The sequence below is a fragment of the Suillus clintonianus genome, assembly GCF_016758775.1.
Source record: "Suillus clintonianus strain FC179 chromosome Unknown DEU56scaffold_33, whole genome shotgun sequence".
In the NCBI taxonomy this organism is placed as follows: domain Eukaryota; kingdom Fungi; phylum Basidiomycota; class Agaricomycetes; order Boletales; family Suillaceae; genus Suillus; species Suillus clintonianus.
The window spans coordinates 86,686-113,674 of record NW_024539257.1 but is presented as its reverse complement, the minus strand read 5'-3'; the positions used below and the strand labels follow the sequence as shown (position 1 = coordinate 113,674).

Below are 26,989 nucleotides of genomic sequence, written 5' to 3'. Positions count from 1 at the left end.
GGTGACCTCTTATTCATTTCCCGCGCACGATTGCTTTGCGGTCTCACGACCAAAATCCCCAAAGTCTGTTTTCGCGGTGCTGAAGCACCTTCCGTACGTTATATCAATCACATTTGATGCTTGGTTCCCCGTTTCTCACCGTCGCGTGATTCACGCTTTGCGCCTAGGCATTCACTCTCCTCGCTTCATCCTGACCTCTACTTTCAATCTCACCGAATGATGAATAGCGATGTACGGGAGGTATGGCCCGCTTCCCTTGTACGTGCACGCTAATATAACAGATCAACGAATCGTATAACACCGACCACACGGTGCTATACCATCAACCAATGATTGAATCTCTGTCGACCAACGAATCTCACATTCGCAATAATGTGGCATCTCGAAACACCTGCCAAGCAGTGTGGAAGAGGTCGTGAGGAGCTTTTAAGGTGTTGGCGTAGCCAGAATGTCAAATCAGGGTGCGTGCGGGTATATCCTCATCCCCCTAGAACAAGCGCAAGTTACCACAATAATTATATAGATGAACAGATCGACTCTGAGATGTGAATACGATTGGAAGTATTGCTCAGAATTTAACCTATTGAGTGAGTGGGCGGGTTCGTACGTCGTACGACGGAATGCCTGCTTCGGCGTTCGAGAATTGATTTATACAAGATCTAGACTGGGTATCATGTGAAGCACATCAATTTGTTATACATTGCAGGGCGCTGACATCTGTTTTGATTTGTGGGGTCCGGCACAACCTCCGTCTCTACAGGGGAGAGGACTTGAATATCAATTGCGCCAATTCGCGACTACAAATTGGCCAAATTAATCAAACCATCGCTAGGTCCGCAACCAAGAACACATACCCATGTTAAAGTAAGACGATCCTGTTCCAAAAACATCTTGCGGAAGCCATCCGTCGAAAATGGCGTACGGCAGATGTTTGCAGTGTAAGGATGATTCAAGAAATCATCTCAAATCATCCTTACATTGCTACCACACCAGGCTTCTGAATGGGGAGGTTTGATGAGTCGACATCGTAGTGATGTTCCGAACGAGCAATGGCTCGTGTATTGAAGCCCAAGATGTGGACGTAGAAGCGACCCTCAGTGGAGAGTGCTTCCAGTCTTTGTCCAGGTTCGAGGGTGAAATCCTGCGGGAGGGTATACGCCATTTTATTACCGAACCCACCCGGTGACCGAGTCGGTGTGTTCGGTAGCAAAATGGTGTACGCCCTCGTGCGGAAAGCAGTGTAAGTCTGTTATAACGCGAGTAGACAGAACTTAAACGAGTTCGTAGGATTCGAGACGAGTAGGCGATGTTGAAATTGAATCACTTAGTACGGGACTTCTGACTGAGTGGGATCAAGGCTGCGTGAATTGATAACGGTTCAGAGAATACATGCCATCCTAAATACTATTGGGAGTGGCTCAGAGAATATGATACAGATATGTGAATTGATGAAGGGAAACGACAAGGACATAGGCATAAGCAACAACGGTGACATGTGCTACGCGATGTGACTGCCTGAAAGGTGAAGGTGTGAAACGATAAAAGATAGCAAAGCATCAAAAAAAAATTGAGTACAAAGGTAGGGTGGCGAGTATCCGTGTTCTTCGGATGTGAAGAGTAGTACGTCTTCACATCGATGAAATCCGCGGATAGCTTGCACTTCCGTCTGAAGTCGTGGTCGGCGGGTAAAGGATATAGTATCCTTACAGCAGCACATATGCTGGGGTTCTCATTCCGACCATGATATCGCATGGCCTTTGCCGAGAAAATGACCATAGGCGGTGCAAAACGAAGCTATAAAATCATGATTTGTGACTCCGGAGAGGGCACATGGCCGGGCATAATAACTGTGTAAGCAGCTACACCGCGGAACGACGGGATCGCATGGACCGTGGGGAGTTGTAATAATCCAGCGTGGCACCGCGGAAGGAGATAGGTGATTCGACGCTAGGCGACACATCGAGTTCTTGTAATGTAAACAAGGTTATACGGCCTTGCGTGTCAATCACAACGATGGTCTGCTTATCAACTAGATGAAACGCTTCCTTGATCCCTTGTGTACCAGGTGGAAAAGGATGATGTTTTTGCTAAGCGGGAGACTTCTCAAGAATAGAGGCACTTACACTGTTGGTATATCCCTTCCTCCAATCAATCACTTGCATGAACGCGGTACATCTATGTGATAATAGACAGATATCTTTCACCACAGATTGCACGGTCTGTATCTGTCCAAAAACGAACGCGGTACGAGTCGGGTAAATCAAAAGTATGTCTGCACTCCAGGGAAACGCAGACAGAATCTGGGTTGGAATGCTGGGATGAAGCTGACCAACACTCTACCCAAAAGACAGGGAATAAAATAATCATGTGAGGAGACGGCCCACCGCCGTACTATCCTGCAGAGGGTCGACAGCAAGATAATTGGCTGTGTCTGGGCCACGTCCTGGAAAGGCTGGTATTTGAGTAGAGAAATGGCCGACTATTGCGCAGCGAGAAATGTCCGTTGGAGGAAGTAGTTGAAGAAATAGCTCCGAAGGCTTTCAAATTTGATCAAGCGTTGCTTTGCAAAAGGCAGTGATCGCGTCATCTAAATGAATTAGGACCTCCAATAGTGATTCTTGGCTAAGCAGACCACTGACACCCTGTATACATACATCGTCATGTCCTCCACACAGTCGACGTCCACACCGACATCGCCAACGACCCAACGGGTGAAATCAGGCCCTAGAGTGCTCTCATCTCCGCTCCGACCAACGTCGCCTCAAAGCTCTTCAACATTAATCCCATCCAATTCCCGCCGATCCTCACTTGGCGTCGGGCAAACGCCTCGCACGAAAACACCCCCAGGACCTCTCGCAAAGTCTCGCGCCAGAGATCTCTTGAGGAAGCACTATGGCCTCGGAGTAGGTCCACCACCACCTATACCTGGGAGATCAGACGACCCCATGGATTTAGGTACGTTTCAAAAGTCGACGTTGTTCTCAATCTCAGTTCTAACTTCCGATGCTGCTGAAGATTCAGCAGTATTTGACGCAAAATCATATTACGAACAACTTATAACTACATCGTCTTTGTCGGCTTTACTGAAGCGGGAGAACGACTTACTGACAGGTTCGTGCGTGTCGTACAAGACCGTGTGAAACATCCGCTCATTGACTTGGATGTTTCAGAAATACGACAACTTGATGGCGATAGGCAGTCTCTAGTATACAACCACCATCATGAGCTGATTGCAGCTAGTGATACCATAGCTGCGGTGTGTAAATCCACAAGGTGTTTCTTTGTGTAGTCTGATCGTTCTGTAGATGAAGACACGGGCGGAGGGTTTGGACGCAGACCTTGACTTGCTCAAGGCAGCGTTCTCAGAGATATCTCGGTTAGGCGCTAAAGTTTCCGTCGAGGAACACCCTTCAAATAGCAGCTCTCATCTATGAATGTCCCTGCATCTATCGAGGATTCGAACTCTGCCGCGCACATCACCCAAGTATACATGACCGCAAGAAATGAGTGTGTTTTTTATGCAGGATACCCTTAGTAAGCTCCAGGCTTACTATACCACAATATAACTATATGGAATAATGATATGCAAACCACCCATGGCCCTCTCATTGAATCCTCACATAAATTTCTACCGCCCAGGTGGATCCCGATTTGTGGTAGAGACGAGTGATCAAACAGTCCCTCAAGATTTTGGGTAGCCCACGCTGCAAGACTGAGATTTCGTAATCCTTGAAATCCCTTTCCACAGGTACGTGCCTGCGCTGCACGGTGGATCAGTATCAAGCAAAAGGTGAGGCCATTTGGACGTACGCGGACAATGTCCACTAACCCCTCCATGTTCTTCGCTAAAGTGTACAGCAGCTTCTCCTTCGTGAGACTTCCATTATCGGTGGCGATCCGCTTTTCCATAGGGTGTTGGCCATATCCAGGCCACTGCAACGGAGGGATATCAGATTACCGCGAAGAATGTTCTGGTATTTCCACTCACTATCACCACGACCTTGATAGCCCTTTCGCCTATATTGCTGAACACCTGGTCCTGATTTCCTTCCACGTCTGGCATATTGGGGAACTGGTCAATAAGCTCCTTGACAGAGAACGGCTTGCCTCCGCCCTTCCTGTTGAATTTAATGGTCGCATGCTGTGATCCTATCCTATTCCATGAAGTCGGTGGCTCGTGTTTTTCCACGCCCTCAATCTCCGGAAGCAGGTGATATCCTGCAGGAATGACGGTCTGGTACGTCTTTTGATGCGCAGCCGCGTAATGGGAAGGGTGTACAACGTTCCTCTCGGGGTATGGGTACGCAGGGTGGGCAGACTTCGGGAATTAGAAATTTTAGCGGGCAGTGTTTTACGTGCACTTACAGATGACCCTGCGTAGCTGCCGTTTGACGGATGTGGGACAGCTGAATATGGAGCGGTGGGTGCTGCCTAGAAATTCATAACACGTAAGTCAAATTTCAAGTACCCCAACACGCGTCACCTACACCATACGGGCTGGCTTGGTACTGGGTATTTTGCTTTGTTCCACCGAGGGCACCTGCGAGATCTGGGCCCGATGACGTTTGAGGAGGACGTAGAATCTCAGGAAGCGGTTTCATCTATAAGTCGCCTACGTCAGTGGTCTGACACAACACTATAAGTATCACCCTACAGTAAGACCGGAGGTGGCGTTCGGCCGAACGGGGTAATTCATGTATTGAACCGGTGCAGGTTCGAGAGCACCGGTGAGTGTGGAGAAATTTGACAGATAGGTCATTTGCCTGGCATCAGGGTAGGTAGGGGGGTTGTAAGACATGGTTTTAATTGGAGAAGACAGATATGTTCAACGATGATGATGAGTAAGTTGCCTGTCGCTGGCATCTGTGCAGACATTATATAGCACATATCGTCAAAGCGCTCCGTCCACATCCACCAGGATCAGTAAGGTGTCCACAGCATCAGTACAATGGCGCGCTGTGATTGTGGGCTGCCAATACTGTGGAACGCTCTTGATATGATCCACAAGGAACGGTGGATTGGTCGATTTCTTTGTTAAGGTGGTAGTGGCGTAAGACATCACGATTGTATCATGGACTAGTGAAACCGTGACTGCCACCCGCGGACAGACACGACAGGCCAATGCAACGTGAATGGCAATTCATTGATCAACATGAACTTTGGCAATAGAAGACATGGAATAATTTTTTGTGCTGCTGTGGCTTGCCTGTGACCTGACCAAGTTGGCCTCTGAACAAGACAGAACATGTTACAAAGGTCCGGTCCCACGGCCTCACAAGGTAAGAATCAAATGTGTTAGTGCGAGTCCCGGGCAAGGACGGACATCTTGGGAGCAGTTTGGGCCGGTATCAGCTCTACCAGTGCTTGCACTGCACGGTGCCAAGTTCTAATCGTACACGCATTGTACGTGTGGTGGCCAGAAGATGGTGGCTCACCGTAAGAACAGTTCGCATAAAGAAACTACCAAGCACTTGCTTATGTATCATGGTCCTATGTAGACGCCCATCATGATAGTGACACTAATGGCAGAAGTCGAGACTCTACTGCAGTGTGCTGGTCCAGCGGATTGGCTGCGTGTTATCCTGTCAAATCAACGTTTTTACTGATAATCAGTTGGCAAGTCTACTTACTAAATGGTGACTTTAACCTCCCGGAGCTCGCCATGGATCTTGCGCCGGCGCCTACTGAATTTTGAGTTTCACAGTCCAATCGGCACGAAAAATTTGTGATGTACGGCCAGGGAGGCATACAGCTAGTACAGTCGTTTAACCGCTCACGGCTCATCTGCAAACATTTGGTGGTTGAATGTTAGAAGTCTATTTCGATTCTCGAAGAAAGCGCTCCGGGAATCAATCCGAGTCATTGGACAAATTGTAGTAGTTCCCGGCTGCTACGGGAATGCAGTGCCTTCCATCGTTCGGCTACTAGCATTTGTTTCACTGCAAGATATTTTACCCCCCGGACGCCGACATACTTGCACGCTTGAATCCGTGACCCAAACCATACAAGCAAAAGTTAAAAATTCATGCTTCTTATTGGCATCGCTATTTTTAGACCAGACACATAACATGAGCCCTGTGGCTGTGCTTCTTACCGTTGTGAACCGCAGTGACAGCAAAGCCTTGGTCAAGTCAACTCCTTACTTCTGCTTTCATGGCTTTCTCCCAGGTTGTCAGCGCGCTCGACAGTCTCAAGGATCAAGCAAAAGACGCTATCTGGGCCCTCTCTTCATGTCTCTGCCAGCAATCAGCCAAAGTAAAAATTAATGGTCGAACGTGTCAGTCATACCCTTTTCAATACACCTGGATTGTTCGTTTGTAATGGCTAATTTGCGTTTTTTGATATCAGTCAATATAATAAAAGTCCTCGGCGAAGGTGGATTCTCATTTGTGTATCTTGCGCAAGACGAGACTAGTGGGGTGCGTGATCGCATCAGTTCTTTCATACGAATATCTCACATATGGTTGGTACGCCTGCAGCGGCAATTCGCACTCAAAAAAATAAGATGTCCCACTGGGTCGGAGGGCGTGAAAGAGGCTATGCGGGAGGTGGAGGCATACAGACGTTTCAAGTAAGTCAAGTCAATGATGTCTGTATTCCTGTTCTTAAGCATCTGTCAGACATCGAAATATCATTCGAATACTTGTGAGTGACAACGGATTGTCTTCACCTAGTTCCTGAATCACTGCACAGGACTCTGCTGTCGTCCAAGATCCTGAAGGTGAAGGCAAGATCGTATACCTCTTCCTGCCTTTGTACCAGGTACGTTTTCGTGGTGTGCTTCGTTATGGAACATCCATAGACTTTTGGGATAAAGCGCGGGAACCTTCAAGATGCTATCAACCTGAACGTCGTGAATGGGAAGCACTTCCCTGAACAAGACATGGTTCGGCTGTTCAAAGGCACATGCGAGGCCGTGCGCGCGATGCATGATTACCACACAACTACTGGCTCCTCTTCCGCTCAGCCTCAACCATCTTCATCAAGTTCAACTTCACGGGTGGAGGAGAACCACTCCGACGGAGAGGACGAGCTTTTCCCGCACCCAGAGGGCGATAATGAGGGCGGCTACTCTTACGACAAGTCTGTGAACATGCCCCTGATGACAAAACACCGCGCCGAGGGGGATGGGGACGTGATATTTGATGGGGACGAGGAAGCATCTGCGATTCAAATTGCTCACAATGGGAGTGTGCCACAGGGAAAGAGCGAACACATTCCATACGCTCACCGAGATTTGAAACCTGGGTAGGAATATTTTGGTTGGTTGTGATTGCAACTCTGACATTTAAATTACAGGAACATTATGATTGCAGACGACGGAGTCACTCCCATACTGATGGACTTTGGGAGTACCATAAAAGCAAGAATACGGATAAACAATCGATCGCTGGCTCTACTACAGCAGGTATATGCTGCTTTATCTTGTTTTACTGTATTTTATCTCATTCATCTCGCAGGATATTGCCGCAGAGCAAAGCACGATGGCATACCGCGCTCCAGAACTTTTCGACGTGAAGACAGGTGTTGCTCTTGATGAGAAAGTTGACATATGGGTAGGTCTTCTCATGATCGCTCGCGCATTCTCTAACCATTTGCAGTCACTCGGATGTACGCTCTTCGCTCTGGCATATTCACATTCGCCATTCGAAAACATTCAAACGACAGAACAAGGTGGCTCGATTGCGATGGCCGTATTGAACGCCCAGTATAAACACCCGAGCTCAGCGTATTCACAAGGGCTGAAGGATTTGATTGATTGTATGCTGAAGGTTAATCCCAAAGACAGACCGAATATCCACCAGGTAAGTGTTTTTTTGAAAGGAATGTTGACCAACGTTGCTGAAAGAATGCCTGTAGGTTATTGTCATGACCGACAGAGTTCTACAGTCGTTGTTGTAGACCACTACACTATACCTTCGTGGCTCGCACCTGCATTCAAGGGCGTTCTTTTATTTATTTATCTCGCAGCTGTCTATGCATATCTAACGGAATCATCATGATGAGAACTGATCCGGACACATTACCTACCTATTCAAGTAGCCTTGACTCTTGTCCGTTCTTTTTCACCAGGCGCCTTCGCTTTTTTGAGAGGTTTCTCCTGCGACCGTATTGGAGATCGCGGTGGAGCAGAGGGAATTGCAACTTGATCCTTTTGCACTTTGCGCTTCTTCTTCAGAGGCTCTGGAGGCGATGCGTCCGATTTTTCTACGGCGCGAGGTTTAGAACCGGGGGGCTTCCGTTCTCTTGTCTTTACTGTTCTTTTGTCGCCGGGTGATGCATCCAATTTTTCGCCGTCTTGACCTTTGACATCGGCGACCTTCCGCTCTCCCTTCTTCACCAATTTTTTGTTGCGGGGCGCAGCTCCAGCTTTTTGCGATTTCTCCTTCTCAAGCAGCTCGCTCGCTGCTGACTCCTTCCCACCTGCGTCTTGAGATGAGGTAGCTTTATCGGCAGCCTTTTTTGCCTTCGCCTTCGCCTTTGCACGAAGTTTGTTGTGAAGCGTTCGCTTCTCTTTTATTGATGCTTGCTTCGCTGACTGGAAACCTGATGTTGAGAAAGCATGCCTCACGTCACAGCGAGCTGCACCACTCACTCTTTTGAGAGCACGCTTCGACAAACCACCCTCTGTATCAGGGCGATTCTGAGTACCAGTCGGATGTGACGCCTCCTTCTGGACCGTCCTTGCAATTTGCCAGGCATCGCTCTGCTGATCACATTTCGCTGCCAAGATCTTGAAACGCTCGAAACGTCGGTTATGTGCCTGCGGCAGCCTGAACTTCCGTCTTCTTTCAGTTACATGTTCAGAGAAAGGGACATACAGTAGATGCTTTGTGGACTGTCGACATTTGGGTACCCTTGATGACCTTTCCCTTGCACAATATGCAGGCTCGGACATCTGGGTCGAGCGATACGACGTAGATGGGGTCCCTCAATGCTTCTGACAGCAAGATGGGGGGTTCTTCACCATCACTGGCGTCATCATCATCCATCTCGTCTTCATTTTCATTGCCATCTCCAGCTTGCTCTAGGTCCTCTTCGTCTGATTGTAATGGGTCGGCGTCCGAGTGCCCGTCAGAGCTAGAATCCGAGTCTGATGCAGATTCATCTGAATCTGTGTCATTGAACCCCATGAACTCCTTCATATCTTCATCGATTCCTAACTCTTCCTCTTCTTCCAGCTTTTTGCGCTTCTTTTCGACTCGTTTGAACATGGTGATGCGCGGTGAAGGGAGGATGAACAGATATATAGTAGGTAGCGAACAAACTTGATAACCATTTATAATTTCAGTCCTAACTTTTTGCACAGCCACACCTGCATTTTCATTTTCCTCCACATCCCTTTCATGCATCGTCGCGCCGGCCAACTGCTCGCAGATCTCCGGCCCAATGTCCAACCAAGGCAATCATCTCCAATCGTCACGCCAATAAAGAACAATGTTTCGAAGGAGTTCAACCGTCGCCCTCGAAAGCTACCACCCGGTGAGCTTGCTGCAGTCACCAAGCTAACGGATAAACTCGTCCGCGTTGCCGCTGGTACCAAATTTACTCCCAAACGTCCATGGAAGCACACGGAAACGTTACGCGGCGATGAAATGCGTCTACTGAAGATGCTCAAGTCGAAGCCACCCATGACAGAAACGCAAGCTGCCTTTGCAAACGATGTAGAAGATGCAGAGGTTGGTGTAGGACCCGAGGATGCTTCTTTAGCTTCTACCATAGAGGCCGGGACACTTGTTGAGATACGAAAGTGAGTTTATGGCGCGTTTTGTCGTTTATTTGATGGCTTATGATGGTGCAGGGGTTCCATATATGCATATGGTATAGTCTTGGGCCATTCGTATATGAGCGGTCGCATGTGGCATCTCTCCTTGATCAGTACAGGCGAAATCATTCAGCACGTCGAGTCAGATGTGTATATCGAGGTCCCTCGCATGGCCGACAGGGACCTCGCCCTTCGCTCAGGCATCAATGAAATCCCAGTAGACCGCGTACAGACTAATGCGCGCGTTGAAATCCTGAAGTACCTACGGGAAGCCGAAAAAGAGATAAACAAGGCATTCATGATCATCGGACGGAAAAACGCGGGGCTATACCCCCTCGTGAGGGCGAAGCACCCAGACGAGTGGGCGACCGTCAGTCTTTCAGAGGCTGCGAAATTGGTGTGCGATTACAGACCGGAGAGCTGGTCGACACTTGTCGCGACGCATAAATACATCATGGGCCGCCCTATCGAATTTGTGCCGCACATGCAGTTTCAGAGACTTGCGCTCACGTATGATGTGCGGCCAGAAAACCATGTTGGGAAGTTGCAGAGAGTGGTGGATATGGTGCGGAAGAGGAGCCCGGGACTGGAGGCGTTTATTGAGAAAGCTCGGAGGCTCGTTCTGATTGCTAGAGAGAATGCTAGCGAGTCTTGGGATGAGCCTCCGAGGAGAGTTGTCGCAAAGGATATCACGTTTTCCCCAGACGATCGCGCCATCCTCGATGTCTTGCACCTTGCATTACGCAGGACGCGTTCCACCGCTACTGATCCTTTTTCTGGAGTGGTCACATCCATCATCAAGAGAGTTGGCCTTTTTAATCAGACAATAGTGGACGACGTGTGTCTGCGGCAGTTCTTGATAGAGATGGGGGAGATGGCCCCTTGGGAGGATGTAGTCACCCAGAGGAAAGAGCTGAATCTGGACTTGCCGCCGGATGAGGAGTCCCAGCGCGTTAGAGATCAGAACGCTCTTGTCAAAAGGAGCCTGTCTTCACTGCGACCCTCGCAGGCGAAGGCAAAGCAACCGCTAGGCCCAGAAGACTTTTATGACCGTGACCCGGTCGAGCATTTGCGACACGACTTTGGGAGTTTACCGGTCTATGTGATTGACGATGTGAGCGCAGAAGAGCTGGACGATGGCTTGTCAGTGGAACCTGTTCCTAACGAGCCTGGTTCGGCTTGGATACACGTCCACATTGCAGACCCTACTTCTGTCCTTCCACCGACTCACGCTCTCTCGGAAGCAGCACGTCGAATGGGCTCCTCAGCATACTTCATCCACAGGACATGGCCTATGCTACCTCCCTCCCTTACCCATGAACGACTGAGTTTGGGCTCGCATTCTCGTAAGGGGGAGCCAGAGCCTGTACTTACTTTCAGCTTCAAGGTAGATGCTGAAGGCAATATGGCCGACTACGATGTTAAAGCGGGTCTCATTCGCAACGTCATAAGAGTTGACTATGATGGTGTGGATCAACTTCTTGGAAACGGAGGTGTTCAATTTGGCTACCCATTCGAGGCACCGCAATCCCCTGGGGTCTCCCATGTGCCTGTATTAGAAACCAAAGATGTGGAGAACATGCGTCTTATCGACAACATAACGCGCAGGTTCCGACAGCGTAACCGCCAGACACTAAATCCATTCGTATTCTCAGCCTCAAATGCCACTCTCGTGGCTTCTACAAAACCAATTCATGGCGCTCCAACAACACCAGCTTGGAACGCTTCTTATTATCGCGGTTTCCCCAGCCTTACATATGAGGTGTCCTCTCAGAAGATTGAGGAGCGTGGCTCGCGGTTGTTTGTTGCTGAGTGTATGAAAACAGCGGCTCGCGTTGCTTCACGATGGTTCTCCGCAAGAGGAGTGCCGATGTTGCGTCGTTCTGCACTACCTCCTATAGCTCTCGAGGACAAGAGAGACATTGAGAGGTTAACGGCGAAGATGGACGAGGATGGATATGTAGATCACGCGGAGTTCCTCCAGACGAAACTGCACGTTCCATCCGTCGAGTATGTTCTTCAGCCAGGTATACATTGGTCCATGGGTATCCCAGAGGGGGAGGGTTATGTGCGCGTCACATCGCCACTGCGACGGTACAACGATCTGGTTGCGCACTGGCAGATCAAGGATGCGCTGCTTCGACCCAAGGCATCTACGCGTCTATTCACTCCCGGATGGCTCACTACCCACGCCATCGAGGTGCTTGCGTCTGAGAAGCTTTGGAAGCACAGCGAGCGGAGTCATCGCACGCAGTGGACACTTATGTACATCAAGCGCTTCCTTGACCACCCAAACCCTCCCAGTGATCGCGTCGACCCTCTGCAATCCCTCAGTGCATATGTCACGGAGCCTGGCAGGAGGCGCAACTTGTTGACGAACCAGTTTGCTTGTCACATACCATCACTTGGTCTACCAGCAACCATTGTCACACCTAGGACTACGGATATTCCGGTAGGGCAGTATGTGACTGTGAAAGTGAAGGACATACAGGTCGGTTTGAAGGCGCTGTTCATTGTGGAGCTATGTGGGGGTGCATAGCTTTGCTTTATTTAGATTTTGCACGTCGTAACGCACCATAGGTTTATTCAATGCATAATAGCTCTCCTCCGTCGGAACCGAAATCAGTTGTAGTTTTGGAGGGCTATGATTGGTTCGGATGGTGAGCTGACTAAGCCACGTACCATGGTTCGACTACCCATTTTGGGAGCATAAAACGCGCGCTGAAAAAGTCAAGTAACACCAGAACGCGTTCGTGAGACCTGCCCCTTGGACAGCGCGGGAGCTTTGCATCTTGTCCTCATTCTTTCATGCCGTTCGATTCGACTGCCCCAGCTGCGGGCTACGTTGCAGCTTTCATTGACGCTGCGCAGCAGTATGTCACTGCAAATCCTGGCAGAGCAGCTTTGTTGGGACTCTTTTATACGCCAGTTCTCATCGTTGTGCTGAATATCCTTCGGCAGCTGGTGAGCATCTAGGAACCCCCTGTTTGCGTGTCCACTGACTGGTGTCGCTAGGTTGTTCCCCGAGACCCTTCACTACCTCCAGAAGTGTTCCACTGGGTCCCTTTCATCGGGTCCTCCATCGCGTATGGCAATGATCCACTCAATTTTTTCTTCAAGTGCAGGGAAAAAGTACGGTCGTGTGACATACATCTCTCATGTCATAATATTGTCTCATACTCTTCTCCAGTACGGCGATGTCTTCACATTCACTCTGATTGGACGCAAGGTTACAGTCGCACTCGGTGCTAAGGGCAACAACTTTGTGTTGGGTGGAAAATCGACTGCGTTCTCTGCGGAGGACGCTTATACGGCATGTGCAACTTTTTTAGCCTCACAAATGCCTTATCTCAACCACCAACAGCACCTCACGACCCCCGTCTTCGGCAAAGATGTCGTATACGATGTCCCTAACGAAGTTTTCATGGAGCAAAAGAAATTCGTTAAAGTCGGCCTTTCAACTGAAAACTTCCGGGCGTACGTGAGCATGTTCGAACAAGAAGTGGACGACTTCATGCGCAGCGATCAAGCATTTCTCATCTGGCAAATGAACGACATCAATGAATGGGGACGCTTTGATGTCACGGATATCATGGCCCAAATTACGATTTTGACTGCCAGCCGGACTCTGCAAGGCAAGGAGGTCAGGAGTGGTTTGGACAAATCATTCTCGGCGCTCTACAATGACCTGGATGGAGGCTTCACCCCGCTGAATTTCATGTTCCCTAACTTGCCTCTGGAATCATACCGCCGTCGGGACGAAGCGCACAAGAAGATGAGCGAGTATTATACTGATATCATCCGCAAACGTAGAGAAACAGGCCATACTGTAAGCTTTCCCGTTGATGAAATCGAGCTAATATTCATGATGTATGCTGCAGGAGGAATCTGATATGATCTCTGCCTTGATGGATCAAAAATACCGCGATGGCAGACCTCTCCGTGACCACGAAATCGCACACATCATGATTGCCCTTCTCATGGCGGGACAACACACTAGCTCTGCCTCCGGTTCATGGACACTCCTTCACCTTGCGCACAACCTCGAAGTCCAGTGAGTCTTATTTGCACTGGCAGCTAACATATACCGACCGTCCTCATTTTAGGGAAGCACTTTACCAGGAGCAAGTCGAGCACTTCGGCAACCCTGATGGTACTTTCCGCCCGATGACCTATGAGGCCTTCCGCAAGCTTCCTGTTCTTGATTCTGTCATTCGTGAGACCCTCCGCCTGCACCCGCCTATTCACAGCATCATGCGCTACGTCCGCTCTGATGTCCCGGTTCCTGCGACTCTCGCTGCGCCCTCCAAAGATGGCGTTTATGTCGTCCCCAAGGGTTATTATGTGCTTGCTTGTGCCGCCGTCAGCCAGGTTGACCCCCGTGTCTGGGCTAACCCGATGAAGTGGGATCCAGTCCGGTGGAGTGACCCTGAGGGTGTCGCTGCGCAGGCGTTCAAGACTTACTCCGACGAGCACGGCGAGAAAATTGATTATGGGTTCGGTGCTGTAAGCAAGGGGACTGAGAGCCCGTACCAACCCTTTGGTGCTGGTCGGCATAGATGCATTGGCGAGCAGGTGTGTTTGATTCAGATATGCTTTCTGAGGTGATTTCACTGATTCTTCCCATAGTTCGCATATTTGCAACTTGGAACCGTGATTTCCAACATCATCCGCAAAGTCGAGCTTCGGCTAGAGGACGGCATCACAGACATCCCAGCACACAACTACCATGTTCGTTTCTTCAGTTCATCGCCGCTGATGAATATTGTTGACGTCCTTCCACAGACTATGATTACGATGCCTAAAAAGCCTCGCAACATCTGCTACAGACGCAGGAAATTTGATTAGAGGATGCTTCTCCTAGATATCTATACCATACGTCTTTCGTATTTACTCTGATGGATGCCCGGTTACTTGCATAAAATATACCACTTCTAAACTTTCAGCCGCTCAGCGAACTCAATCACCGTTGGAAATAGGGGAGTGTCTCCGAAGTTCAAACATATGAGTGAATACTATATTTGGCCGTTCACATGTCACGTCACGTGAAACCTGATGCCCGCTGCGCTTCATGCCCTGCTCTTCTACATAGTACTACAACTAGTCATGGCGTCTGTCCTTCCGGTGATTTTCATACTCGTCATAGTCCTAGGACTGATGACTTGTGGCTACCTCTTCGTACCAAAGGGCCAACATCAAACGTATGCCTTCTTCACTTTGTGAACGCCAACCCGAACTAATGTCCTCGAATACAGGACAATTCGTACGGCCATCATGCTCACGCTTGCATCGTGTTACCTTATGTGGATGATCACATATATGGCTCAGCTACATCCTCTCATCTGTGTGTCACGAAACTCGTCTCTGTGGCTTTGTCGGCTGACCTATGAATTTCAGCGCCATACCGTTCACTCAAGCCCGAAGAGAGTTTATGATGGACACGCGCCATCTGAGCAGGGAATAGACGTACACCGCTGTCGCTATAATAGATTCTGCAATTAACGAAAGCGTGGTTGAACACCTCGGAGCCATTGTTTCAGATGATATATCAGTGAGTGCCCCGCCGCGTGTACCTTGCGTTCGAAGATACATTGTGGGTGCTTTGCTATGGTTACTATTCGCCCGGTTTTTGTATTTCAAAGGGGCTGAACTTCCTGCTCGGACATACAGCCGTAAAGGCGCGTGCAGATCATTGTTGATCTCAGGATGTACCTAGATTCTGGCCGTGGAAATCGGTTCAATTAATGCAGTTCGTTTTGCATTGGGTGTCATCAGAGTTGTGCTGCGTTGCCATATTTCGCGCACCCTTGTGAAATTGTAGGCCATCGACCGAGGAGGTGGGCGTGAGGCGACACATGCCACATGCTGTGGAGGACCAGGAGCTGGGAGGACAGGCACCGGGAGGTGTGCTTGGGGGGTGGTTTGTAGCCAGGTCAGGTCAGGTCAGTTTAACTCCTGGCTGTGCTCAGATACTTTCTATGCCTGATTTTTTCGCCGACAGAATGTAACCGTGCCGAGTGACTTTCGAGGAAGTGTCACGCTCCCCAGGCCCAGGGCGACGAGGCGGACAGGATGCCGACGCGGCTCCATTGAAAATTTCCGAGACGGAAGGCTTTTTCAATGGTCAAATCACGCTGACGGCTGACCTAGGCCTGCGTTCGATCAATGAATCACATGATTTCACTGATCGCACTGGTAGAAGTTGCAGTTCGTAACTGATGCGCATCAATAAGAAGATCTGCAGAATGGGATCGACGAACGGGAGCAGTCTTTGCGTGTTACTGCGTAGTATTTTCATGATGGATTAGTTGAGTGCGAGGGAGGTTTCGGGCTTCTCAGCCCGGATTCCGCAGCTCCGATGTGAGCAGGTACGAGTGTCAAGCAGGTACAATGCCAGTAGCGTTTCCGCATGCTTGTCGTCTGGGCACTCAGTACCCCCCTGGTGATAAGTTCTACCCGATGTCGTGAGAACATATTTACTGTCGTTTAATGCAGGAACCGGTCCTCAGAATCATATATCCTGACTCCTCGGATAGATCATACTTTGTCGGCCATAAAAGCCCTGAGTGATCATTGTCATACGTCCACCTCGTCCGCCTCACACCTATCCTGGAAGAGTATGACGCTCGTCTCAAATGATCCTACTTGGTGGCCGACGATCAATACAAATCGGATTGCCAGCTATTTTATAGGTTCGTTAAAAGCCACTCACGTTATATCTCGATCTCACATTGGCTGCGATGTCGCAGTTGCTGCCTCTGCCGGAATAGTGTACGATTGGGGTGAGCGATATAGTCTTGAACAACCGCTGACATCCTTATGGTATTTTCAGTTCTGACGTTTGGGCAAGAGGTGGGTTGATGTCGCTACCGGCAATCATCTCACTCAGAAGGGTATTATAGGTCGAACTGGTCTGGGTAAGCAGAGTCTCGAGTCAGAAGAACAACATGCAAATTCAGTTAATTTGCAACAGATGGAACGCTGGTCGTTAATGTCCATTCTATATCTCAGTGTACGTACCTTGCGTTATAAGTGTGGTCGGCAAGTTGTGCTGACTTCAAAATATTCTACATAGGTACGCTACCTTGGCATATCATATGCTATGTAAGTTTGGATGGTCAAGCATTTGGTGTTGGGCTGAACAGTGATCTCACAATCAGCATCCAGATTATTGGTATGTCGCTTCACATTCACCGTGTTTGATTCTTCTGACTAGTGGCGTACTACTTACAGAGGGTGTTCCGACGATCTCGCTCACGGATGTAGTGTGTAGTGTGTACTTATGTCTGCTATTCCTATTTAATTAACCCTTCATATGTAGGGGTGAGTGATATTCTTGACCAGTTCTTTGGTTCAATATATTGACTGTCACAGCTGTGAGTGTGTTTTGAGTCTGTGCATCTCTAATGCTGATCATTCACTTTGTCAGGCCAAACTGCGTATGTCGCAATTACTTGGATGACTCTGGGCGTAAGTGTGATGCTGGGCGGTGAGCAACACAGCTGCAATATTTTAGTGATATTGCTTGACTGAAACATCATGCAAGTCATCACGACGACTCGATTATATGCCATGTATCAGCGATCCAGAAAGATGCTCATATTTCTCGTTGTCACACTCCTGGCTATCAACATCTCCAACGGAGTGATCCTCTCATCTGGATTGCGGCGTTCTTCAGAGGGTAAGCCCCAATAAAAGACTTAGACATCAGGCTCATTTACGGTTACATACCAGAGGAGCTCGTTCTCTTCGGCACCTATCAGTGCAATGTTACCTTCGAGGGAAATACCCAAGTTCTAAGGTCCCTGCCTTTCGTACTCACCACTGTATGGGAGATCATTGCATTGTGTCTCGCACTCTGGATTTCTGTACGCCACTTCCGTGATTTGCAGCGACATTCGGCAGGAGGGATTATTGGGGACTTTGTCACAGTGTTAGTGAAAACACATGTGGCTTATTTTGCGAGGTGAGCCTATGACGTGATGTGGTTCTCTTTTCCGCTGAAGTTCTGCATGTACCTAGCTTTGTTGCTGTTTCTATGTTCTGGATTGGTGGGATTTCTCCGACATTCAATGTACGTCGTTCTGTTATTGTCCTTGGCATCCTACCATTTTCATCATTTCTACAGGATTTTTTTTCCCTGGACACTGAAATTTATCGCGGATTTCTTCAAGTCATCTTGGTCTTACAGCTATTTGTGGTGGGACCACGTCTGATCCTTAGCGTTCGACGTTATCGCGCTGAGCTCATGGCCGACTCTGATGCAGGGACCGGACTCGTTTTCATTGCTCTCCAAGAGCGCGCCCATGTGTCAACTAGCGCTACTTTTTAGCACGAGAAATGCTCGATGCGATTAATACATATCGGGTACTCTGCAGTGCGAAGAATGTCTAACATGCATATCCTCCTGTAGGGGGGAAACACGTTGTGCGTCCCCACGCATCAGTGGCGTCCGTTTGCAGGGCCGACATATGGTACGAAATGAAGGACTATTTGTCATTCTCTGATTCACACCATGGGGCGGCATAGGTGGGCCAATGAAAACCTTAGGCAGATCTTATGGCGCTTGCCGTTCCAGCAATGCACTCCCCAAGTGATTGAGCGGACTGCTACTCACGATCGACGGAAGAGGTCGAGTTTCTAGTACCAACTAATGGGATGCAACGGCGAAGACGGTCCCGCAAGAACGATGATATAAGACTGGTCACAAAACCATAGGAACACACTCTGGGTACTCTGGATGTTACACAAACTGCAACCAACCATTGAGCATGGGTTTGAGTGCGACACAAACGCAAAAAATAAATAGGAGTTTAGTAATCCCCGAGCGCAGGCCGACGGGGTGCTTGCGAAAATTATTAGCCGTGTTTGATCAATGATTTCATTTGGTGCAAGCTTAGTAACTAATACTTGTGCAGCTGCACCGAAAGTCGGTTGCCGAAGCACTACTCTGGTTGCTCCCGACCTCACGCTGGCTGGCGCTAGTGACCTCCCACAGCCTCCCACGGCCCTGCTGCCGCCCACCCGCGATTCAAAATGAACCATTGACTCGCGCCCCAAGCATGAACTTCGTGCTCATTCGGCCTTCAGCTTTGTAGGTGGCTTGTGCATAACTACAGACACATCAATGTGAATACCATAAAAAATCGTGGCTACAGACGACTGAGACAGTGGTAGATTCTAATGGATACCAGAGCAGCTGCAAGGCAGGAGGGAAACAAAACCTTCGTAATGAGGACGCGATCCAGAGCACTGAAGACAGAATGCGAATGCCTGCACCAGGTAGTACGGGTGGCATTAATATTGTGGGAGACAGGGGTGGGCAAGGCAAGGTGGAGGAGGAGAATAGAGGTGGCGACTCGGACTGCGTTGAATGAACAAAGTCAAAAGGTAAATTATTTGTACCATTGCCATTGGATTGGAATATCGTTAATTCTCGCTATTGAAGCCGACGAGGTTTCCAAGGTCCTTTCTTACGTTCTTACGTTTCGGAAAACAATCATCGCTGAGTCGGGAGCTTATAGCGCTTAGACTAGCGAGCAGGTTCAGTAGCGTTCTGCATGTTCGTCGCCTGGGCTTCCAGTCAACGCCCACCGCTCCGTCACACCTACCCTCGAACAATATGACTCTAGTCTCAAATGACCCTTCTTGGTGGCCGCTCGTTAATGCAAATCGTATTGCCAGCTATTTTATAGGTTCGTGGAGAGCCAACGGTTGGATGAAGGTCATGTCTCCATCTAACCTTGGCTGCGGTTTTGCAGTTGCCGGCTCTTCTGGTGTAATTTACAATTGGGGTAAGCAAGACAGTCTTCAAGAACCGCTGACGTCCTTATGGTATATCCAGCGCTGACACTCGGACGAGAGGTAGGTTGATACCATTTCTAGAGCAGTCATCTCACTCAGAATGGTTTCTTTAGATTGATTTGATATGGGTAAGCAGAGTCTCACATTGTAGGGATAAGACGCACATGCAATTAATTGGTGACAGAACCGACACTGGTCCCTCATGACCGTTATGTATTTGAGCGTATGTATCTTCTGAAGTACGGTGGGCAAGTTGTGCTGACTTAAAAAATATCCCAGGTGCGCTACGTTGGGATTTTCATTGCTATGTATGTTTGGAAGGTTAAGTATTTGGCATCATGCTAATAAGCCATCTTTCATAATCAGCCTCAACATTCTAGGTGTGTCTCCTCACACACACTGTTGGTTTGTTATAACCGGTCCATACAGTATATTCTCCGACAATCTCAATGACAGATGTAGTAAGTATTCTACACTGATGCCTGCCCTTTCCGTCCAGTTAACCACCCTCCCATGTAGGGGTGAGTGAGATTCTTGACCAGCTTATTAGTTCAATCTATTGACTGCTACAGCTGTGAGTGTCTTTTGAGCCTGTAATCCTCCAAGACTAAATGCGAACTGGATTTGCAGGCCGCATCATCTACATCGCACTTAATTGTATGATTCTGGCCGCAAATATAATGCTAAGCGGTGAGTAACGCAGGTGCAATACAGTGATATTGCTTGACTGAAATATCATGCAAGTCATCATGACGACTCGATTATATGCCATGTATCGGCGGTCCAGAAAGGTGCTGATATTTCTCGTTGTTACCCTTCTGGTTGTCAGCATCACCAATGGAGTCATCGTCGCAATTGGAATGATGGGTACTTCAGAGGGTAAGCTTTAATGAAAGCCTTAAAGTGCATCAGGCTCATTGACGGTTACTTACCAGAGGAGTACATTCTCGTCGGCACCTATCAGTGCATTGTTGACTACGAGAGAGCCGTCCTGATTCTAAAGTCCATCCCTTGGATACTCTCCACCGTATGGGAGGTCATTGCATTATGTTTCGCAATCTGGATTGCTGTAGGACACTTCCGTGAACTACAGCGGGAATCAGCAGGAGGGATTATTGGGGACTGTGTCAAGGTGTTGATGAAAACACATGTGGTTTATTTTACGAGGTGAGCCCATAATGCGAACGTGGTTCTCTTTTCCGCTCAAGTTCCGTATGTGCTAGCTTTGTTGTTGTTTCTTGCTTCTGGTTCGGTTATTTGTCTCCGGCGTTCACAGCGGTATGTTGATATGTTAATTACTGTTCTTTTGCTCACTAGCATCATGTTTATAGAACTTGATTTCTTTGGAATCTGAGATTTATCGCGGATTTCTTCAAATCATCCTGATGGTGCAGACGTTTGTGGTGGGACCACGCCTGATCCTAAGTGTTCGAGAGTATCACGCTGAGCTAAAGGCCGAGTCCGAGCGCGATGCAGGAACTGTCATAACTCTACTTACATTTCAGGAGAGTGCTCAATTGTCAACTAGTAGTAGTGTGTAGCACGAGGAATGCTCCAGGTGATTAACATACTCTGCTGGCCTGGCGTCTTCAGGGATTGGCATGAAGTTGATGCAAGTACATAATTCTCAGTTGTGCGTTCCCCCGCATCAGTGGCATCTGTCTATATAGGGTCGACGTGAAAAAAAGGACTATATTTTCTGATTCACATAATGAGAGGTGGGCCAATGAAAACCTTGGGCAGATCTAACGGCCCTTGCCGTTCGTTCCAACAACATACACGCTCCCATGGAATCTACGTCATCCATTAATCATGATTGAGCAGAATCTAATCACCATCGACTAAAGAGGTCGAGGTATATTACTTCCAGTACGTGTACAGTACGGGATGGAACAGCGAGGAGCAGCAAGAACGATGATAACAAGCTCGTCACAGTACCACGGCAATACACCATTGATGTTACACAGAAAAGAACGAAATGGTTTGAGGAAGATGAAAGTTCGACACAACACATATAATATAAAAGTGAAGGATAATGTACGTGGGATAACGGAAACAATCTGTACAGGTGACGGTGTATATCATGATGGAAAAGCAGTTCGACAAGAAGGCAAAGCAGGGCGAGGCAAAGTTACGCAATATCATGATGCATCGGGTATCAAACAGAACATCGGCAAACAATCACACGAGAGCGGCAGATTGCAAGTATCCTCGGAAAATCGAGTCTCGCACTGCATGATAGATTAATTGCCGAAAGACCGTGGTTGCATTTTTGGAACGTACCGTTTCCTATGATACTTTGGGTTGCTTTGGTGTCCTGTGCGGCCGCCAAGCCATCAATTAGCGCTGAACGGGCAGCGAGATCAAAACAAAAACGTACCACAACATTAGTCAGGTGGGTGTACAGCACACGCCTGTTTTCGTTATTCCGTCTGTGGACTTGAAGGAAGTGGGCACGGAAGTACTGTACAACCGAGTCGTATTCGTTTGGACGGTCGCCGTACGAGAGAATGCTGAGGCCAGCTCTGAGCACGTTGCAGATAGAGAATCACGAAGAACGTACTATTTCGAGACGCATAGCCCTCGTTCGAGTTTCTTTCTTAAGATATCGGTCTTGTCTGCGATGGGTAGAATTAATTAAGACAATTCGTGGGACTGCCAGCGTGAGACGACCTACTCAAGAATAAGACCAAGTGAACTTTCTTCAGGAGCTGATTGGAGCAAATTTGTGTAAAAAGTTGAAGTGAGTCATCGATACGGTTTGTACGAGGGTCTTCCTCGAGGTACTGGGAAGCACCAAAGTATGTGAAAAATACCACAAACAGCAGGTGCTGAAGCTCTTACCTGATCGAAAGCACTGATTGGGCTAACAAAAATGATAGCGTTTGCGTCGTCGAAGTACGGTACCCACGAATGACGCTGTCCCCTGGCGCCACCGACGTCAAAGAGATGCCACGTCACAGTCTTTCCGTGAATATCAACGTCAAAAATATGCTCAGCAACGCCCATAGTTTGAATGCGTGCATGAAGAATATCGTCTATGAGGAGGTGAGTACGAAGATATCGGCTCGAAGAAAAACGCGCACCAGTGGACGGTACATAATTCCGCGCGGAAATACGTGAGATGTCATTCAAGAAACTGAGCAAAGATCCGTTTTTAGAGAAGAGAAACTTGCATGTATGCGCATACTCACAACTCCGACCACTCATCCAACTTTAATTTTCGGCTCTTCATCAAGGCACGGACAACCTGGTTCTCCCACAATGTCCGGATATCTTCCCTTGACTGTTCCAACATTCTCGCGACATCATCCACAAGAGGGTCAGCATCAATAACTGACAGAGCTGTTCCAGGACGCTCAATCGTCAGTTCGTCCTCGGGTGAACTGGACTTTGGGTGCCTGCGGAGCAGCTTCTGACCTTTTTGGATGGTCCTCGCTTGCCATCCGCTTCGAACGTAAACTTCGCCTTTGCCGGACCCCGACACAGAAACACCCCCACTCAAGCGATCAGCAAGCTGAGGCTCAGTATTTGTAAGTGGCAAAAGCCGTCGTCGGAGATCCGATATCGCAGTAGATCCCCGGATAGGACTAGATGCAGTTGGACTAGTGGGTGACGTAGGTGAGGGTGGCGAAAGGGCTACACCGATTTGTGAGCTGTGTATGCTGGGTGTTGCGGAACTTGAAGCCCGAGGAGGAAGGTAATCGCCGAGTTCCTGACGCTCGAGAGTGCTCTGGGAGTCAGTCCCATCATCGATGTCGTCCCAGGCTTCTAGCGTTGTAAGAATCTTCTTGATAGAGCGGACGACATTGAAATAGACGACGGTTCTCCATGACATGCGCTCGCTTTCGAGGGAAGCAGGACTATACATGAGCTGGAACTGTTTTTGCAGTGTTGATTTGCCAGATTCAGCTTGGCCGAGGAGAAGTAGCTGTCGCATATAACGGTGGTCAGCTCCATAACCCAAGCGTATGCATAAAAGACTTGAAATGACCTTGACATCACTTTTGGATTTTTTCAACTTTTCCCTCTCAAACCTGAGTTCTTCGTCTATCTGTTCTGAGATTCGACGCGCTTCGGCTTCGTGTTGCAACCGAATATGGCGATCTGTGTCTGTTTCCTCTGGAGGGGGTCTTATAGCGAGAGATAAAGGGTCATCTTGACTACGAATGGAGGAAGTTCGCATCATCGTGGTACGAGGACAAGAGCAGAGTGAGACAAAAAGCCGTTGATATTACTTATCCGAAGATTTGCTTGGGGAGGACTATTAAAGACCAGGCGTCACAGCCCGTCGCGTCACATTGTCACATAATCACACATGGTAATTCCTCCTCTCCTCCATCAAGACCGACTGACTAGCAATTTTCTTGTAGTCTGTAACGCTCCATACAAGCCACGGCGAGCTCAAGGTGCGCCCATATGCGCCCACTGCATATTCTCTGCGATTCACCCGGAAACGTTGGGTGATTTAGATCGAAATATTCTGCGAGGCTGTCCCGAAAGCAGCAGAGGTATAATATTACTTCCGTTTATCCGTGTTCCGAGCTTGACGAACCCTAGAACTTTCTTGCGCTGTGCGCTTCGAATTACTATGATGATTGCATATTTCACCGCAACATCAAAGGGTTCATGGTCCAGACGGGCGACCCTTCTGGCTCAGGAAAAGGTGGCCAAAGCATATGGGGGAAACCCTTTGAAGACGAGTTGCGGTCCACGTTGAAGGTACCGATCTTCGCACAAGCTGATAGATCTTCACCCAGCATTGCTCTAGTTTAACAATCGTGGTATGGTTGCCATGGCAAACTCCGGCCCCGACTCGAACAAGTCGCAATTCTTCATAACCTATGCAAAACAGCCTCATCTGGACAACAAATATACGATTTTTGGCAAGGTCATTGATGGTGCAGACTCCGCACTTGACGCTATGGAACGCGTCCCTGTGAATCATAAGAATAGACCGCTCTCCGAGATCAAACTGACTCATGTATGTTATCACTGGTGGACTAGACAACAAGTACACTGATATGATTTTCTTTAATCATCATTAGGTGACCGTGCATTCGAATCCCATTGCGGACGCTCTGTTAGTTCAACGTTGAACCTAAATAGGAACCTTAGGGTGCAAACTCCAAAATCGTTACATCAGATGAACTTTCTTTACTGCTACAGCTAAGGAACACCTCTGGGTATGTGCTAACGTTTAATAAACCCAACCAGCTCTTTCTGCAACTCTCTTTGTCGTCGCGCTTTTTCTAGGTCATCCACGCTTCGCAGATCATAGACAATATCACGTGTTTTCCCGAAGTACACCTGTGCTATGATCAGGTCCCGAATGTATAAAGAAAGAGAACTTCGTACCTCTTGAAGAAGATTTCTCATTTTCATTTCCATTTCCTCGATCATCTTTCCCGTGTTCGTAATATGCGAAGTCGGTTCATGAACAGGCCAGTCCTGCTCGGTCTGCGGGAAGTGAAGGTGTGTGAAGGTCCCACATCAGGTTAGATGGGGAAGCTAGCCTACCTGTCTCGTCATGCTTCCACTTAAGGTGATTTCCCCCGACGACTTCCATCCTTGCTCAGAAGCCTTTTCTTCTGGTCCGCTGAGAACGGATGTTTCATCGGCCTTATTGTTCTGTTTCGTTACAAGCTCCAACATGACTGTAGATGTGAGCTTGTAGTGCGCTTGTCTTCCGCGCTCTGCGGTCTCAAAGACATGGATCGAGTCCCATGAACCTGAAGGCTCGTCAGGGCTTGTGGGTATCATTGCTAAGGTGCAGGCAGTTAGAGAAATGATCTTGAAACGTTGGAAACACAGGTATCAGTAGGTTACCCACCCTTCTTGAGCAACACAACGCCTGCAAATCCGCCATCTTCGAGATCCCAAAGATAAACAGAAGACACACCACCTTCATAATATCTATTATCAAGATTCATTAGATACTTGTGCGAAGACCCCGGCTGCAAGCATAATCTATGTGTGACACGTACAGTTCGCGATATGTATCGAATGCCTCATTGGCGGCAATCTCAAGCTTGCGAAGCTTCGGTGTTGGTGCTGTACCATCTTCTATGGGAGGGTCGTATTCATTCGACCAAGGTGACCTGGTGAAACGCATTAGCACGTGAAGCCCACTGTCTATGATGCTTGAAATAAAATTGAAGCCTTTGTCGCTCCATGAAATTCAACTTATGCAGTCACCCAGAAGACATTCACCGCAAGCGCAGCAGAGAACTCACCGATAGCTATCTCCATCCCTATTGTAATCGCATGCAAGATAATCCTTCCCTGTTGCGCGGTCTGTCTTGACCTTCAGCGGCTGGTCGACACTACCTAGAAGATCATCTGCATAGTCCGGGCAGATCTGTATGAGCGCGTTTACGTTCTCCTCGACGTTGGTAGGTGGGAGACGACGCATCAGATCGAGCATCGAGTCAACTGGATCTGGCCCTTCTGTCATCGTGGACTACTCTGTGGACGGTCGTATGAGCTTGAACAGAATGATTGATATACGAAATTGAAGGAAACTAGCATCACCGTGTCACGTTTGCCAGATTCCGTTCGGAATCTGAACAGCATCCGGCGCCAGGCCAAATCAGGATGTTAGTCTTTGGCGCAAGTCTCTCCTAACCGTCAAGCCTTTCAAGGCCTACGGGTATAAACTTTGTACACATCAGACTCAGGAGTCTATGTATCATATGTCTCGGCGCCAAATCATATATCTCCATGCCCAGCGTTGTTCATGCCAACTCATCGTTCTGCAGCGCAACGGGCCGGCACGCGTCCTCTTTCCTCATTACTCGAGCCACCAAATGATTGAATATTGAATTAGTGTGTTCGGAAAAGTGGCCTCATTTGCCGTCCCTCAAGATCATACCCCTGAACTCGGTCAAAGAACGGAAAAACTAGCCGCCGAGGATCACTTCTATGTCCAGACTATCTGGGACTTCAATCAATGGGGCATGCCCTCCCACAAGATCATACACCCGGGCCTGGACAAAGACTGGAAGTACTCTCCACCGGTGGTCACTTCTACGTCCGCATCTTGGACTTCAATACACGGCCATTGCTCGTTCGTGATATAACCACGATTCCGGCTCATCAAATCTCCCCAAGCCTGGTGTGGCGGCTCTGTATTCAGTCGCGCTTGGATAAAGAAATCATCTCGAACCATCCTTACAGTGCTACCGTCTGACGTGCGTCTGTTTCGATGGATGGCATCCGCAAGATGTTTCTGGAACGGGATCGTCTTACTTCAACATGAATTTGTGTTCTTAGTCGTGCATCTAGCGATGATTTAATTTAATTTGCTAAATTGTAGTCGCGAATTGGCGCAGTTGATATTCAAGTCCTCTCCTCAGTAGAGACGGAAGCTCGGCCGAAGCAGACATACCGTCGTATGACGTACGAACCCGCCCATTC

General features: G+C 48.5%; 10 protein-coding genes across 10 annotated transcripts; 6 read left to right on the top strand and 4 right to left on the bottom strand.

The window, feature by feature from the left end:
- Positions 1 to 2,660: 2,660 nt before the first annotated feature.
- On the top strand, positions 2,661 to 3,434 carry DEU56DRAFT_736469 (Vps51/Vps67-domain-containing protein; the record flags this gene model as incomplete). The annotated part of the gene is made up of 4 exons (XM_041348516.1): positions 2,661 to 2,955; positions 3,016 to 3,111; positions 3,171 to 3,256; positions 3,306 to 3,434. The coding sequence occupies 4 exons, from the start codon at positions 2,661 to 2,663 to the stop codon at positions 3,432 to 3,434; spliced, it is 606 nt and encodes a 201-aa protein (XP_041208691.1).
- Positions 3,271 to 4,854, bottom strand: DEU56DRAFT_340051 (uncharacterized protein). The gene is made up of 6 exons (XM_041345750.1): positions 4,655 to 4,854; positions 4,488 to 4,601; positions 4,366 to 4,431; positions 3,989 to 4,318; positions 3,811 to 3,933; positions 3,271 to 3,761 (listed from the first exon to the last, which is right to left on the bottom strand). The coding sequence occupies exons 1-6, from the start codon at positions 4,796 to 4,798 to the stop codon at positions 3,606 to 3,608; spliced, it is 933 nt and encodes a 310-aa protein (XP_041208690.1). The 5' UTR covers positions 4,799 to 4,854; the 3' UTR covers positions 3,271 to 3,605.
- A 1,299-nt stretch (positions 4,855 to 6,153) lies between these two features.
- On the top strand, positions 6,154 to 7,902 carry DEU56DRAFT_736395 (kinase-like domain-containing protein; the record flags this gene model as incomplete). The annotated part of the gene is made up of 10 exons (XM_041348503.1): positions 6,154 to 6,277; positions 6,349 to 6,419; positions 6,480 to 6,571; positions 6,621 to 6,645; positions 6,694 to 6,777; positions 6,803 to 7,248; positions 7,300 to 7,408; positions 7,461 to 7,556; positions 7,602 to 7,805; positions 7,861 to 7,902. 10 exons carry the CDS (start codon positions 6,154 to 6,156, stop codon positions 7,900 to 7,902), a joined length of 1,293 nt encoding a protein of 430 aa, XP_041208689.1.
- Positions 7,903 to 8,280: 378 nt separating this feature from the next.
- Positions 8,281 to 9,288, bottom strand: DEU56DRAFT_340082 (uncharacterized protein). The gene is made up of 3 exons (XM_041345751.1): positions 8,823 to 9,288; positions 8,597 to 8,764; positions 8,281 to 8,535 (listed from the first exon to the last, which is right to left on the bottom strand). Exons 1-3 carry the CDS (start codon positions 9,213 to 9,215, stop codon positions 8,518 to 8,520), a joined length of 579 nt encoding a protein of 192 aa, XP_041208688.1. The 5' UTR covers positions 9,216 to 9,288; the 3' UTR covers positions 8,281 to 8,517.
- Positions 9,289 to 9,632: 344 nt separating this feature from the next.
- DEU56DRAFT_736400 (uncharacterized protein) lies at positions 9,633 to 12,305 on the top strand (the record flags this gene model as incomplete). Its single annotated transcript, XM_041348504.1, has 2 exons — positions 9,633 to 9,751; positions 9,803 to 12,305. The coding sequence occupies 2 exons, from the start codon at positions 9,633 to 9,635 to the stop codon at positions 12,303 to 12,305; spliced, it is 2,622 nt and encodes an 873-aa protein (XP_041208687.1).
- Positions 12,306 to 12,413: 108 nt separating this feature from the next.
- DEU56DRAFT_980557 (cytochrome P450) lies at positions 12,414 to 14,710 on the top strand. Its single transcript, XM_041359787.1, has 7 exons — positions 12,414 to 12,730; positions 12,782 to 12,898; positions 12,957 to 13,595; positions 13,648 to 13,820; positions 13,873 to 14,341; positions 14,396 to 14,497; positions 14,552 to 14,710. Exons 1-7 carry the CDS (start codon positions 12,575 to 12,577, stop codon positions 14,612 to 14,614), a joined length of 1,719 nt encoding a protein of 572 aa, XP_041208686.1. The 5' UTR covers positions 12,414 to 12,574; the 3' UTR covers positions 14,615 to 14,710.
- Positions 14,711 to 14,841: 131 nt separating this feature from the next.
- DEU56DRAFT_802558 (ATPase, V0 complex, subunit E1/e2) lies at positions 14,842 to 15,297 on the top strand. The gene is made up of 3 exons (XM_041353195.1): positions 14,842 to 14,967; positions 15,022 to 15,110; positions 15,164 to 15,297. Exons 1-3 carry the CDS (start codon positions 14,873 to 14,875, stop codon positions 15,199 to 15,201), a joined length of 222 nt encoding a protein of 73 aa, XP_041208685.1. The 5' UTR covers positions 14,842 to 14,872; the 3' UTR covers positions 15,202 to 15,297.
- Positions 15,298 to 21,250: 5,953 nt separating this feature from the next.
- On the bottom strand, positions 21,251 to 23,818 carry DEU56DRAFT_802528 (guanine nucleotide binding protein, alpha subunit). Its single transcript, XM_041353194.1, has 8 exons — positions 23,565 to 23,818; positions 22,765 to 23,501; positions 22,657 to 22,709; positions 22,415 to 22,608; positions 22,248 to 22,356; positions 22,134 to 22,188; positions 21,951 to 22,083; positions 21,251 to 21,887 (listed from the first exon to the last, which is right to left on the bottom strand). The coding sequence occupies exons 1-8, from the start codon at positions 23,757 to 23,759 to the stop codon at positions 21,729 to 21,731; spliced, it is 1,635 nt and encodes a 544-aa protein (XP_041208684.1). The 5' UTR covers positions 23,760 to 23,818; the 3' UTR covers positions 21,251 to 21,728.
- A 1-nt stretch (position 23,819) lies between these two features.
- Positions 23,820 to 24,669, top strand: DEU56DRAFT_945226 (cyclophilin-type peptidyl-prolyl cis-trans isomerase; the record flags this gene model as incomplete). The annotated part of the gene is made up of 6 exons (XM_041358998.1): positions 23,820 to 23,891; positions 23,944 to 23,979; positions 24,043 to 24,081; positions 24,131 to 24,292; positions 24,342 to 24,554; positions 24,619 to 24,669. The coding sequence occupies exons 1-6, from the start codon at positions 23,889 to 23,891 to the stop codon at positions 24,667 to 24,669; spliced, it is 504 nt and encodes a 167-aa protein (XP_041208683.1). The 5' UTR covers positions 23,820 to 23,888.
- A 94-nt stretch (positions 24,670 to 24,763) lies between these two features.
- On the bottom strand, positions 24,764 to 26,027 carry DEU56DRAFT_736465 (F-actin-capping protein subunit beta; the record flags this gene model as incomplete). The annotated part of the gene is made up of 6 exons (XM_041348515.1): positions 24,764 to 24,880; positions 24,929 to 25,030; positions 25,091 to 25,335; positions 25,404 to 25,486; positions 25,558 to 25,671; positions 25,807 to 26,027. The coding sequence occupies 6 exons, from the start codon at positions 26,025 to 26,027 to the stop codon at positions 24,764 to 24,766; spliced, it is 882 nt and encodes a 293-aa protein (XP_041208682.1).
- Between the last annotated feature and the right edge of the window lie 962 nt (positions 26,028 to 26,989).